This window comes from Pristis pectinata, chromosome 24, assembly GCF_009764475.1.
Source record: "Pristis pectinata isolate sPriPec2 chromosome 24, sPriPec2.1.pri, whole genome shotgun sequence".
NCBI lineage: Eukaryota > Metazoa > Chordata > Chondrichthyes > Rhinopristiformes > Pristidae > Pristis > Pristis pectinata.
The window spans coordinates 29,062,716-29,078,103 of record NC_067428.1 but is presented as its reverse complement, the minus strand read 5'-3'; the positions used below and the strand labels follow the sequence as shown (position 1 = coordinate 29,078,103).

General features: G+C 38.7%; 1 protein-coding gene across 2 annotated transcripts in view; it reads right to left on the bottom strand.

Moving 5' to 3' along the window:
- The window catches only part of dot1l (DOT1-like histone H3K79 methyltransferase), a 91,629-nt gene that overhangs the window by 34,025 nt on the left and 42,216 nt on the right, over window positions 1-15,388 (bottom strand). For both annotated transcript variants that reach the window (XM_052037599.1, XM_052037600.1), the window contains exons 11-17: window positions 14,173-14,279; window positions 11,384-11,425; window positions 9,520-9,597; window positions 8,483-8,711; window positions 7,341-7,454; window positions 1,789-1,880; window positions 59-160 (exon numbers count right to left, since the gene is read on the bottom strand). In XM_052037599.1, the coding sequence (XP_051893559.1) occupies window positions 59-160; window positions 1,789-1,880; window positions 7,341-7,454; window positions 8,483-8,711; window positions 9,520-9,597; window positions 11,384-11,425; window positions 14,173-14,279 (764 nt within the window). The remainder of the gene's footprint in view (window positions 1-58; window positions 161-1,788; window positions 1,881-7,340; window positions 7,455-8,482; window positions 8,712-9,519; window positions 9,598-11,383; window positions 11,426-14,172; window positions 14,280-15,388) is intronic.

Sequence of the window (15,388 nt, the reverse complement as noted above, 5' to 3'; positions counted from 1 at the left end):
TAATGCAGGTCTTAGCAAGTAGCTTTACATTTTACAGATTTAGCCGTATAGTTTATACCTCTTCAAGTTTTTGCTGAAAAAGAAGGCGGACCTCTTCTTTCTGCGTCTGACAATGTCTAAACAGCTGCTGTGCTGTCCCTGTTAAATGCATGTTCTTCAACTGTAAAAGAAGAAAGACTGTTACCTTTTGTTAACAGCTACCTACATCGATTGTATTTTCTGAAATTTGTCAAACAAAAATTATATCAATTCCTAAGTGGATCACATTACATAGAGAACAACACAGGTACAGGTCCTTCAGCTCACCATGTCTGTGCTGAACTAAACCAAATCAAATCTCTTCTGTCTGTACATGATCCACATCCCTCCATTTCCTGCATAGTCAGCGTTTAACGGCCTCTTAAATGCCACAGTCTTATCTGCTTCCACCACACACCCAGGCAGCCCATTCCAGGCACTTAAACAACTTGCCACTCTATCCACTTGCATGGCCACTTTCAGTGAGCTATGGACTTGGACCCCAAGATCTCTCTCAAAGGCTCAGCCCATTAAAGGCTGAATCTAATTTGCTTTCAGGCAAGAGATACAAAAAGACTTCTCTAGTGATTTTAGTTAGCAAAATCCAATTACTACCAGAACTGTAAATTTAAGTACTGCTAATTCAGAAGTTAACAGGACACAAACACATTCTCCTGTGCTTGTACATTTGCCTGTGGTGTCTTTGAATCCCATAACATTAACCCAAAATATACAATGACAGCTGCTTAAGGGGATTGGGACACACTCATCCCAGCCTTGTGGGAATTTTGCTTAGTGCAGCCCATCACATTTGTGAACATTATTGGTGAAATGAGTTAAGGAAAAATGTTAACATATTACATTAGAAAAATTTGAAAAGCCGTAAATGGAATGAGTCGGGTACAGAAGAGAGATGGAGAGGGAGGTAAGAAGGAAGTTCTCAACAATGAGCTGGGACAAGTGTGGGTGTGGAAGGGGGCGGGGAGAGAGAAAATATAGAGATGTGTGAGCTAGAGAGAAATTAGATCAGCAGTGATGTGATGCGTGCACTGGGCCAAAACATGTTAAGTTTAAAATTTTAATTAAGTGTTTTTATTTTCAATTATTTAAGATATTTTACAATTCTTTCATTGGCTTTTAGCAGCTTTTCTGATTATCAGTTACGTTCAGAAAGCAAACCCCTTGACAAGTTTGACAGCTGCGTCATCCTGCAGGTGGCTCCCTAGACATCTGTCGAAGTATTTTTCTGCTGTTCCATGCCAGAGGCCTGCCCATAAGGTCACACAGGACCCTCCTGCCTGACAGCACCTCAGTATTTCCTACAGTTCTGGTTGAAAGTCAATGTTTGTGCATCTGTGAAAAGCACAAGTCAGTTTACCACGTAGGTCAATGGCAGGAGTGGGCAGTTGTCATGGACATCAAGTTCTGGCCCTACATCTGTAAGGGAGCCAGTACTACATATTACACCAAAGCTCACTTTTGTCAAGATGTTGAAATATTGGTATTAGTTTATTATTGTCACTTGTACCGAGGTACAGTGAAAAACTTGTCTTGCATACCGATCGTACAGGTCAATTCATTACACAGTGCAGTTACATTGAGTTAGTACAGAGTGCATTGATGTAAATGTTAATCTTAGTATCTGCACATCTAAAGCCAATATTCTCAAATTACAGCCCACGTTACCTTAGTCCATAATTCTGGCATGTCTTTTTGAAGCATTTTACAGGTGTACTCTAATTTTACTGTGGAATAAATCAAAAGGTGTACCTTTTCCTGGTCCAGTAATTGCTGCAAGTTTGTCTTGTACTGAGGTGTCTTCATATATGCCATAAACTGCAGATACTGCAACCTGAAAGACTCTGAATTTGATCAATACTAGTTAATGCATTATATATAATTCATCATTTAAATGATCACATTCCTTCAAGCCAAAACAGAAGGAAAAAGGCACCTGATTTTTTTTAAATCAGGAGAATAATTTTCAAAACTTTAAACTGCTGTTTGAATTTAACAAGTCAAAGTTTTGGAGGACATTTTGGTGAAGAAATCCTAGTTGCTGTCATTAACAAGTTGTTCTTTAATACTTAAAATACAAGCTTAAAATAAAGCAATATTAATAAGCAGATACTTAGCAATAGAAGTTCAGCAAAACCAATCTGTGCAGTAACTATTTAACTTAGTCACAATTAACCATACTGCACAGAAAATTCTCAACTTTAAAGTTATTGCTAAGCCAACAAAAACCGCTGTTGCTGTAAATCTAAAAAACAGAACTTGTTGCAAAATATTCAGCAGGAAATATTGACGTGCTGAGTCCTTCCAGCATTTTCTATTTCAAAATTTAAAAGCATGATTTTAGCAAAGACATGGTAACCTTTATGGGTACACCACCAATCTACACCAGTGTGTGTGACATGAAAGAGTTGCACTACACTGCCAAAAAAAGCTTTCAGTTTGCCTATTAAGAATGTGCTAAGCAGACAACAAATAAAAGCAAAATAACAGGATTAATCAGTTTGGTCCATTGCCCTCTATGGGCCAAAGTGGTTGTAGTGAACAAGCAAAGGAACTGGTAATGTAACTTTTCCACAATCAACAGATTTAAAGAATCTCTTCAACGCTACTGAATTTTAACTATAATAATTCTCCCTCCAAATGTTGCCAGCTTCCTCATCCACAGCACAACACTGAACTGATCAAAACCACAAAGATCATGCTGTGGAAATGCAATATGATCCACTTTCCTGGAACCCCTTATCTTTACATTCAATGCTCCTTAAATATCTGTCTAGCACAATTCACCTTTGTTGCTATTATGCCAATATTAAATCAGAATGTTGCTTTCCTTCTTTTATTCATACAATTTCTACAGCACAATTACAGTTCACTTTCAGTCACCTACTTTCCACCTCTTGACATAGCTCCCCAAGAGTGGCAGCACAAGTAGATAAGATGATTAAGGCAGCATAGATCATGTTTGCCTTCATCGGTTGGAGTAGTCAGTCTAAGAGTCAGGAAATCAAATGTGACCTTACCAAAGTTTTATACAACTGCAATGTGGAGTACTGTGTGCAGTTCTGGGTGCCACATTACAGAAAAAAGATGTGGAGGCTTTGGAGAGGCTGCAGAAGAGGTTTACCAGGATGTTACCTGGATTGGAGTGTATTAGATATAAGGAGAGGTGGACAAACTTGGATTGTTTTCTCTGAAGTATCGGCAGCTGAAGGGCAACCTGATAGAAGTTTATAAAATTCTGAGCGGCAGAGATAGGGCAGATAGTTGGAGACTTTCTCGCCAGGGTGGAAGTGTCAAATACTAGAGGGCATAGGTTTAAGGTGAGAGGGAAAAAGTTTACAGCAGATTCAAGTGGCAAGTTTTTTTTTTAAAAAACCAGAGTGATGGGTGCCTGGAACATGTTGCCAGGGGAAGTGGTGGTAGCAGATACAACAACAAATGTTTAAGAGGCATTTAGATAAACACGTGAACAGGCAGGGAATTGAGGGAGACAGACCACATGCAAGAAGATGTGCGGTTTAAACTGGCATCATGGTGATTACAGCCTGTTCCTTTGCTGTATTGTTCTATTACATAGCATAGAAACAGCTTCAACATCCACAATGATATCCTACTCCTGTTACTGAAGGTTGCGCTGTAATGCTTGCAAATGTCTATTATCAAGATATGAAAACTCTCTCTACTCGAGGGATGACAACACTGAAGTCACATCACCTTCCATCAACACTTCCTGCTTCTAGTTCACCAAACTTACTCTGCTGTATCTCAAGCTGTGGCAAGTGCAACCTTTAGCATTCAGCTCAGCTTCACTTCTGTAATATGTCTCTCTCCTTCAATATCAAATCTACACAATGTGCCTTCACTACCTTGAAGTTGAATATCGCCGATACTCTTCTGGCTGGCATTTGGCATCACTCATGTTAACTCATTCCAACAACTGTATTCATACAGATCCATTTTAAATTCTGTATTCCCCAAATCACCATCCTTACCCAATACCATGGGTTAAGTGGAAACACAAGAAACTGCAGATGCTGGAATCTAGAGCAACAATCTAATGGGAGGAACTCAGCAGGTCAAGCAGCATCTGTTTTTTTTCCCCTTGGGGGTCGGGGAGGGTTTGTGGGTGAAGAGAAAAGGTACTGTTGAGATGTTTTGGGTCAAAACCCTGCATCAGAACTCGTGTTGATATTTCAAGTTGAAAGTTAGCATCAAGACCTGATCAGTCCTGATGCGGGGTTTCAGCCAGAAACATGAACAATTCCTTCCCCCCCCCTCCACACAGAAGCTGTTCAACCCGCTGAGTTCCTCCAGCAGATTGGTTGTTGCACCATGGCTCAAGTGAAGTTCTGCACCTATTTCAACATTTTATTCTCTTTTTTCTAAACCTTGTAAAGTCCCAATCCCATCTCAAGCAATTCCTCCAGCTACTCATCACAGCTTGGTTTCAAAACTGGACTGTTTGCTTCCAAGGAGCTCTGCTCCATCATGTGCAGCAATGATAGATTCAGGCACCTTGCCCAGCTCACACAGAAATTTCTGGGCCCCTATTCTTTGCTGCCTTCCAAAGCATGCCTTAAAAACTTATTCTTAGACTCTGCTCCAAAGTCATTATAATTAGCTGAAAACCCCATTCCCCAACTCCACATCACATCACTGCCAATTGCTGAAGATGAACCAGACTGTTCACAAACTTTTGCATCTGCTGATTCCAACATAGCCTTTGGGCCACATATCCACAGTACCACCAACTTTTAACTCCGTAACATCCCCCAGACACGTCGCTAAAGCCCTCATCTAACCCTTTGTCGCTTCTAGATTGGCTAGGAGTCCGTTTGTATTGTCAAACTGCCTCAGTTAACACTCCATAAACTTGATGTGATGCACTGTCTGTACCATAACTTGCACCAAATCCCATATAACCATTAGCCTAGTGCTCAATGACCAACACTACCTCCTGGTTACATCCGAAAATTCTCATCCCTGTTTTCTATTCCGTGCAAGGCCTTACTCCTTCCTGTCGCTGCAACTTTGTCCAGCTCTACAACTTCCCAATTTAACAGCACTCCTCCGGTACAGGTCTCCATCATTCCAGCATTTAAAAGGTCTATCTTGATAATTATGTCTTGGCTGGTAAGTACTACACTTTGGGATTTGTTCCCTTAACCTGTCTACCACTCTACTACATTATTGCAATACATGATGCTCCTTAAACTTGCTTTGGCCATCTTTTGGTTATCTGCCCCAATCTTTCTTTGTGACGTTGTTATCAGTCAAAACTTGGTCAATCATTAAGCACCCAGGGATGGTTTATTACACTAAAGGTGCTACGACAAGTATGAACAGCTGTTATTGTCACTTTGTCCTCCCAACCTAAACTATTTTATACTTCCTGATTGAAGTTTAAGGTGAAAAGAGACCAGTATAAAAGTATTCAATCCTTTCCTTATCTAGTTGGATGTAATGGAGTCAAAAATAAAATCATTTTTACCAGCAGCATCCTATGTGGTTGGCCTAACCAGAAGGGGGAAAACTTTTGCCTTGTAGACTGCAATCTTCAGCCAAGATCAAATGAAGGTTGCTCAGCTTCAAGGGTCTATCTGCAGATTTTGCCGTAACAGAGACCTGTCACATCATACCAGTTTCTGGTTAATAATGTGCAAGGAATCTGATGGGTTTTACATCTGCCAGCTCTTTCCACACAACTTTAAAGCAGCACTACAGCAAAAGACATTGATGGTTTCACTTTTTGCAAATGATACACAAACTCAATTGTGCCAGGATATTATGGAGTAAGCTTTAACATCGTTCCCAGTACAGAACATCAAGAACAAAATTCAAATTAAAGATTTGGGCAGAAACATTAACATGCCCATTCACAGTTTGCACAATTGTCAGTCCATTATTGTAGGCAAAGCATCATGTGGGCTACTGGTCAGTCACCCTGACTACCGCATACTTCAATTAGAACATTTAATTCACATGGTTCCCCACAACTAGCTATTGAAGTAAAAAAAATATCAGCGACTGCAAATCATAAAGTTGACAATCCTTATAAAATAGCAATGGCTTAAAAGTTAACAGTTTACTTCGCTAGTAAGAATTTTCACCTTGGCAAGTCCAAATACAATATTATTTCTATGTTAAGTCAAATAAAATTCAAGATATCAATAGATATTACTCAGATCACTTTTTAATCAAGTCATTTCACATCCCCACCACCTATCCTCCTTGACCTTCCCCCTTCCATCACCCAACCCCACCCAAAATAAGCAGGAAGCACAGACTTTCAATTTGCATGTTCTCTTTTTAAATAATCTTTTCTTCTAAATATCCAAAGCAATTTAACACAGCAAATTGTCAAAGACTTCACAAACTGAATATATAACCACAAATGACAAGATTCTAACTACTTTGTTCAAGACAAATTATATACAAGTTCACTTGATAACCACACTATGCTTTCTTGCAGGTTTCATCATGCCTAGTTCTCATGGAAAAGAAAGATCCATTTTACTATCAACACTCTGAAGACCTACTCTAGTTCCCTTATAAATTCAGGATGTATTACCGAATACGTGCAATCAAATTTGTAATGGATCAAAAGGTGCCAGTGGTTAACATTCAAATGGTTTGCAAGTTACAACAGGGGGAGGTAACATGGCCACATTGAATGCTAATGAATAGAGCCTGCAAGGTAGTTGAAAGCTTTCCATGAGATGGATAATGCAAGGATATGATTAGCTTGTTTCTTGAATTTTCTCAGATGAATTAGGAGAGTTAAACAACAACGTTGTTACAAAAAAAATCCAGAGGGCTACATGTTTAATCCAGCTATCTCCAACATTCAAATCTCTATCATAATCAAGGCCCAAAATGGCAGAGTTTATATTCACCTGTAGAGCAACTATGATTTATAAAAACAAATGATCTTGCCTTTATTAATACTGAAGTCTCAATTAATTATAAGTTATGTCAGGTTTATCATTTACTAACTCTGGAAGAAACTTAGATATTGAAGCGAGAAATGGATGAGATAATAATCTTACGTGAAAACAATACGGATTAAACCTCAAGCATTTAACTGACTTTGGAAGTTGAAATTGACAATTAAAACAATTATAAAAGCAATAGATAGCAAATATAAAATAAAGACAGTGAACAAGTTAGATAAACAGTGTTGGAGGTAACGATAGCTTTGTAAAGACCAGAACAGAGAGAACAAAGATTAAATTTACAGACTGTCCAGAGCAGGCATGAATTTCCATGCAAACAGATAAACACCAAACTGCAGCATTACTCACCTAGCAGCTTCTGTAGTGCAGGTGGTGTAGGACCCAGTAAAAACTGATTGGGTGAATAGCGTTGCACTTTGGGAGGTAGTTGGTAAAATGGACTATGAGGTGACTTATATGCATCTGAAAAAACAAAAGCAATGGACTAGAGGTTTTCCTGAACTATAAGTTTATGAATATCAGTTATAATTGACCATGCAATTTAAATAATGGCACACCAGACAAATACACATGGCTTTCTCAACTACATTATCAAAGATTGCCAAAAATGGCTACAAAGTTGAAGCAGCACATTGATACAATGCAAGTGGCCAAAGCCAAAATTAGCATTAAGCTCCATCTATTGTAATTACAGACCCAAATTATTACACATGAAACAAAGCCAACATAATAAGTTTAAAAGTGCAAATAAATTTTAATAGCAAATTATTACGCCAAAGTACAATGAAAAACATAACATTTAGCCATATTTTACACAATTGCATAATCAATATTTTCATGTATTTGTCGTCAATTACTAAAGAATAGGTCTAGATCTGTCCTATTCCATGCCAGGTCTAGATATATTGGTTATATTTTCACCAGTAAACTAATATTTCCTCGATCCCAATTATATCCATGCTGGTGTATACTGAATCCTCATGTAGATAATAGAATGGTTATTTTAATTTGAATACTTAAAGTAGACAGGCTCAAAGACATGCAAAATAAAATCAATTGGTAGATTAAATTTAGCACCATGTTTTTTGTTAACTAGTCGTAAATATCAGTTAATTCACCCCCAAGTCTTTCCAAAACTTGAGTGGACACGTTACACAATAGTCAATAAGACACTGTGCTTACAATGCACCAGAGATCTGTATGCCATTGGAAATTATGAGGAACTTACAATTTCTCCACAATGAACTCATAACTCAGCTCAAAATAATTAAATGCAACTTATCAATGGTGTATTTAGAAGTACAAATATTGAATGCATTTTGTTTAAAAAACCACGCTGAAACAAGTAATCTAATCATACTTCAAGATTTTTCTGGTGTCATTAGTCAACATAAGTGAAAATGACAAAAGACAAAGAAAAGTAACTACTGGGCTTGCTATTTGCCCATTCACAAGAGACCAAACAAAGCGAAGCTGACTGCTGAACTTACCCTGAGGCGAGGATGCCGATAGAGTCTGAGCATGTAAAAGATCCAGTGCAGATTGGCTTTTCTTTGTATTTCTTTTTGAAATTGCAGTGCTCATTTTCTTGGGGCGCCCTCTTTTTTTAACTGCAATTCTCTTGCCTTTGTTAATTATCTTGCTCTTGCGTGGTTTAGCAGGGGAAGCTGATTTTTTAATTCCGGTTACCCCAATTTTCTCCTCTTCAGGACCAGAATCCTGCCAATGAAAACATTACAATTATTAGGATTTAAATAATGTGGAGTCTCCTTTATTGTTCTCTCAATATGAAAGCCACCTTCCTATCAGAGAGATGCTTTCTTTTTGAATACAGACTTGCCCATCCAAGATTCAAACAATGATAATCAATAGCCAGCTGGTTAAAAAAAAAAGAGTATTTCAGGAAAAGCTTAAAAATATTTGCCTCATCTATAAAAATCTTACTAAAATAACTAGGTTATGTCTGCAGCAGGCAGGAGCAGCAAGCAAACAAATGCCAAGAATGGAGACACGAGAAAATCCTAAAGAGTTGTGGAGAAAAGATGACACTATTAAAACCATCAGAAAGATCATCTTCTTTGGTAACAGCCTTAGAGTGAAAAATAGCCAAGGATTTATTCAGGCAGGCAAATTTTAGAAACTAAAAACTGAAATTCAGGAAACTTCAGAATCAGGTGTTCAGTCAGGGCAGGAAATCTGCCTATTTGCGACTCCACATCCAATGTGGATGACTCAATGCCTTCTGAAATGGCCTGGCATCAGTTCAAGGGCAATTAGGGATAATTAGTAAATGCTGGCATTTCCAGCGATGCCTAGATCTCATATACTTTATACATTTTTTGCATAGTGTCGTAAAAGGTGTAGAGATATCTAACAGAAAATTTGGAATGTCATTCCAATATGAAAGAGATTACAAAGAGGATTATACGCTTGTTGATGAATTACAAGCAACAACTACCCAAACAGTATATTGCAGTTGCACCTTGATAACGAGATACACATATTTAATGCAAATTAAACACATTACCTTGGTTGGAGTTGTCGTACTGCTCTTATTTTCTTTGTTTTCCTTTTGTTGTCTACGTCTAGCTGCCTCTTGTTCCTCCTGTAACCAAATATCAACATTTCATTCATATTGTGTGGAGTATAAATTCATGAATTTACATTTCAGATTTCTCACAAATGATGGGCGTCATTTTCAAATGAAATTTTGAAAAACAGAAAGCATCAAATTTAATTTAAACCCGTGGAAGACTTAAGTACCAGAAAAACACTCCTTGAAAGGGCAACAGGGAAATCATCCTTATTTCACCATTGTTCTGCACTATAACTTTGAGTAGTGGGCAAGATTATTAAAAGAAAATGATCAATACAAAGGACTAAAGATCATAAAGATACAGCAGAAAACAAATAGTACCTATCTTTCTGTAATATAAAAAATACCAACTAGAATGGTGGGGGGAAACAGATTAAACTGCACAGAACTTTATCCTACTTTATATGCAGAAACACAGAAGGTAGTGCTACATTTTTTTTATTATTCCAAAATAAACTTTATTTGTCATAAAAAAACTATATACAACAATAAAACAGTGCAAACTTTTACATTCGTGTACGGTTCAATCATTGGTGTTACCTTTTTATTAAAAAACCACAGCACCAATGCCACTCGTGTGGCTCCCTGGGGTGCTACCCCAATCCCATATTTACAATATTTAAGAGGCTTCCTCGTCTGACCCTACCCCTCCCTCTCCAGTGGCAGAAGAACCCTAAACTGTAGTCCTTCCCCACCGAGCCCTTGCGTTGGCTACACCCAGCTTCAGTGCGTCCCTCAGCACGTACTCCTGCAGCCTGGAACGTGCCAGCCGGCAGCGTTCCCCTACGGACATCTCACTGTGCTGGGAGGCCAACAGGTTTCAGGCAGACCAAAGGGTGTCCTTCGCCGAGTTGATGACCTTCCAGCAGCAGTTGATGTCCGCCTCAAGTGTGCGTCCCCGGGAACAGCCCGTAGATCAGAGAATCCTCTGTTACGCAGCTGCTGGGGATAAAACGTGACAAGGACCCTCGCATCTTTCGCCACACCCTCCTCCCAAACCCACAGCCCGCAAAGAGGTGGGCGACCGTCTCGCCCCCAGTGCAGTCCTCCCGGGGGGCAGCACGCGCTGGTAGTGCTATTGCCTCACAGCTTCAGCAACCCAGGTTCGCACCTGACCTCCAGTGCTGTGTGCAACAAGCACCTTCTCCTGGTGGGTTTCCTCCCACATCAGAGTCATGTTGTTGATAGGTTAAATGGATACTGCAAGTTACCCCTGGTATACCTCGGTGGTAGAATCAGAGGTTTTAATAGCGCACAAGAGAAAGAACTGGTTGCAGGGAAGCAAGTGGAAAATGGGTGGCAAGGGGTGTGGGGGATTGCCCTGCGAGCCAGATTAAACACAATGGGTCGAATGGCCTCCTCAAATGTCACTAAACAGGGTAAATACAACTCATCTGAATAGGACACATGAATCATCCATGGAAATCAGTTGTCTTTCATACCAATTCACACTGAGACTGTCATATTCAGAAGAACCACTTTTGCTTTCAAATTAATAGCTTAACATGCAATGTTGAGCATTTATTTACTCTTATGCTCAATCTTCTCCAAAAGATCTTTCCAGTGGTTCAGGAAAGTGAAAACAAATTTTTTTTTGTTCTACCACAATTACACTCTACATTTTTAGATGATTTATTTCTATGGGTGTACACAAGTTAAAAAAAACAAGACAAAAAGAAACCAGTAACAGGTATCACAAATTAGTTCCAAATAACTTATTTATTGATTTCAAATTCATGAGCTTGCTATGTTAACTGCAATAATTTGAACAAGCTCAGACAACAAAAAAACTTACCCTGAGTTTTGGATTTTTGAGACTAGAAAAGTAGTTTTCAAGCTGAAATGGAAAAAAAAAACAGATGATTTGCTATCTTCTGGTTGTGACTCCAAAGTCAGTACACAAATTGACTACCAACTTGATTACCCAGCAAAAGGAAGCTGCAATAGTTGTAATGAACTGAATCAAAGCATTGCTGTATCTTCGTCTATCACTGGGAGATCAATGAGCTTCCACCACAGCTTCACACAATTCTCACTCCTGGCAGCAAAACATATCCCAGTCACGATATTATCTTCATGCTCATAAGAATGCAAGATAAGAAACAGAAGCAGCAGTAAGCCATTTGGCCACAGGTGCCAGCTCCACAATTCAATAACATCTTGGATGATCTTCCTTCTCAGTGCTACCTGCCATTTCCCTTTAATAATCTAAAATTTAACAACCCATCTTAAACATAATCTGCAACCAAGCCTACTCTGCTCTCGTGCATAGAGAATTTCAGATTTGCTATCGTATGGGTGAGGAGATTTCTTCACATCTCAGTTTTTGGAATGGCTGACCCTTTAATTTGAGTGAGAGAACCCGGGCTTGAGATAACACTACCAGGGGAAGCATCATACCTATATCTACCGCAAAAAGAATTTATATTTCAAAGAGATGGCTTCTTTTTTTTTGAAAGCAGCATAGGCCAAGTTTGCATAATCCCTCTTCCAAAGAGGGAACACCTATCCCAGGAATCAAACTGATAAACCTTTGATGTACCCCCTCTATCACAAGTACAGTAAAGGTCAGATAATCCGTTATTCAATTATTCAACAATCCTGATGGCTTGGCATCTGGCTCACCTGGTTTCACACACTCCAGTTAAATTCACTGGGGCTCCACTTCCTGCACATTTTACAACTTGACTGGGTCCCATTCCCTGTGTTTCCTTTGAACTCAACAGGGTCTCATTTTCCACATTCCTTTAAACTCATTGGAGACCCGTTCTTACAGTCTATTTGAACTCACCAGAGCCCTGTTCCCACATTCCTTTTAAATTCATTGGAGCCCCATTCCCACAGGTTTTAAACTCATAAAAACCCTGTTTCCCATGTTCCCTTCATTCTCACTGGGTTTTATTTCCTATGCTGCCTTTAAACTCACCTGGTTCACTGGAAAATTTATAGTACTACTGTACCATACCTAAAGAAAGAGTGAATTTAAAGTGTTTTTGATGGACTAATAGGAGTAATTGCAACTGGTCTAGAAAATCTGCTGGTCTGCATCACCGAAATTCCCAGGGTGCTGGATTATCAAGTTTCACTGTGCATTCTTCCTTAGGTAGGGATAAAAGACCTGTACATCATGTTCCATATAATGGCAGTAGGACATATTCACTCTTGTACTCAAATCTTTTGCAATAAAGACCAACATACCTTTTGCCTTCTTAACTGCTTGGAAGACATGCACTTTAATTTTGCAATTCTTGTACATGGACACCCAGATCCCTCTGAATATCAACACTTTTCAATCTCTCACCATTTGAAAAGCTCTACCTTTATTTTTTTCTGCTTAAAGTTGGTGAATTGACATTTTTCCATATTATATGCAATTTGCCATGTTATTCCCATCCATATTGACTGCCTACATCCCTTTGAAACCTCTACAAATCTCATTGCCCCCCCACGATCATTCAAACTGGGAGGTTTTTTACACATGATCCCTTTATCAGATATTGTTTAAACTGAGTGTTGTCATTCAGCATAAATTTCAAGCTAAAGAAACATTTGGCACATTGGGACATCTTCCTGTGGACGAGTCTCCAACCCACACGACAGGGCTAACAACCTGAGTTGCTGATACCGTCGCACAAAAGACACAAAGACCCAGCTAAACAATACCTTGCAGGTCAAATCAAACTGAATTGAGATTAATTCCTTCAGCACAGGCAGTGAAATTAGAGAGGAGGCTGCACAAAGCTAATAATACAGCAGACACGGAAGGGAGGGAAAAAACTTAATGGGATTTTATACACTGATATCTAACAAGCAGCAAACTGTGCAGTTCCTCACACTAAAACAACATCAATTGTCTGAAAATGAACCAAACCATTTGCAACTTGTGCTATATTTAACCCCGAGGACTACATCATTACTAAGACCCATAGTTCCCACTAGGCAAATTCCATTTCTGCCTCAAATCATCTGCTACTGAAATCCTTATCCAAGTGCTGTCTTAAATTTTGACTATTCCACTGCTTTCCTGACAGCAAAATAGAGGCCATCCAAAATTATGCTGTTCATATCAGAATTCCTGCCAAGCATTTTCATCCTCAACTCCCAGTCAGGAAAAGCCTTAATTTTAAAAATCACCATCCTTTGTTTCAAGTTCCTCCTTGGCCTTGACCATCCTCCAGCCCCAATTCCTCCCCAGTATGCATCTTCCAAATGTGTTATATATCGATTACCTCCAAATTTAATTGTTCTACCACAATGCCATTGCAAATTCAGTTAGAGACTCCAAGCTCTTGAATTCCCTTCCCAAACTTTTAGTTCCTCAACATAACTTCTTTTAAGATGGTCCTTAAAATCCAGGTCTTTGACCAAGATCTTGCTCGATAGCCTCAATATAATCTTAAATGGCTAAGTATCAAATTGTTTGATAGTATTCCCATGAAATTTTGTATTAAAAAAACTTACTGTTTATGAAAAAAGGTTAAGGACATCTTTTAACTGATGATTTTTCTCCTGCAATCAGGACACCAATAATCTTACAAGTAAGAAACTTCCCCGGCAACTAAAATGACTTATTTTGTTACTTACTATGGTCCGGTCAATTGTATGCAGGTAGTAGGAAACTGGTTTTCCAGTCCATGAAACTGAGCCTCGAAGTGGTGATAACTCAACAACCTTCATGATAGTGCCAATATCTTTGAAGAAATAAAAACATTTTTTTTTTGATGAAGTCCTTTAAAGTTTCAATATTACACAGACTTTTTTTTGTTTACATAGCCGAGTTTCAAGTACAATAACTGAAAAGCAGCAAGCACACTTCCTCCTATAAATTACTAAGTGCAATAGTGTATCTGCAGTAAAAAACCGCAACTGGACTAGATTGAGCTACAAGATTTCCCCAATTTAAGAAAAATTGAAAATTGCAATGATCTAAATTTGTCACCTACTGCATTTAAAATATTGAAAACACCCAAAATATCTCCAAAGTTATTTGTAGGTTTAACAGCCAGACTCCAAAACATGCCCAAAACACAACTTCATTTCAAAACATTTGAGCTTTTAATTTCAGTGAAAATGGACATCTCCCCCCACCCCTCCCCCAATTTGATCAGTTTCAGCATGTTTGATTTTATTTTTGTTTAAATTCTAAATAGAAAAAAATAGCACTATTATAGGCATTTTGAATTTGCACCTACATGCTCCCCCTATGAAACTATAACATTCTATATTATAGTGTCTGCTTTCTCTGCTGACAATCATAATACTTCCTAATAACCACTGATGCAGTGTTCAAAAATGCATGAATCAGAAACCTGACCTTTACACATGCCTCAATAAACCATTGGCAACCACCTCCAATCATATTCTAGATCACATACATGTTCTCACACCCAGTCCACACCTATGGCAAAGCTTTCAAACATATAGACAGCCATCTTTCCTAGAGCCCTCTTAAATTATTAATTCCCAACTATTAAAGTCTCATTAGCCTACATTTCTGACTTGCCATCTCTCCAAACTTAACTATTGCTGTACATCTGTGCTTTCTGAAGCACTGTAGGATGTTTCCCCTATAAAAGTCACAACACCAATGATATTTCTTGTTGCCAATTACTGAAATATTATAGTGTTGTAGCGGTTGCTACCGCGATACGAAAATAAAGACGTGAGCCTGTAAACTGTTGAATAAGACTGATTTATTTTCTCGCCTTCCGTGGGCCTTTTAAGGAGTGCCGTTCCCGTCCTCCGAACTCGGAGATGACATACGCACTACGTCATCAACTTTTCGCGCGCATGGGTTCTC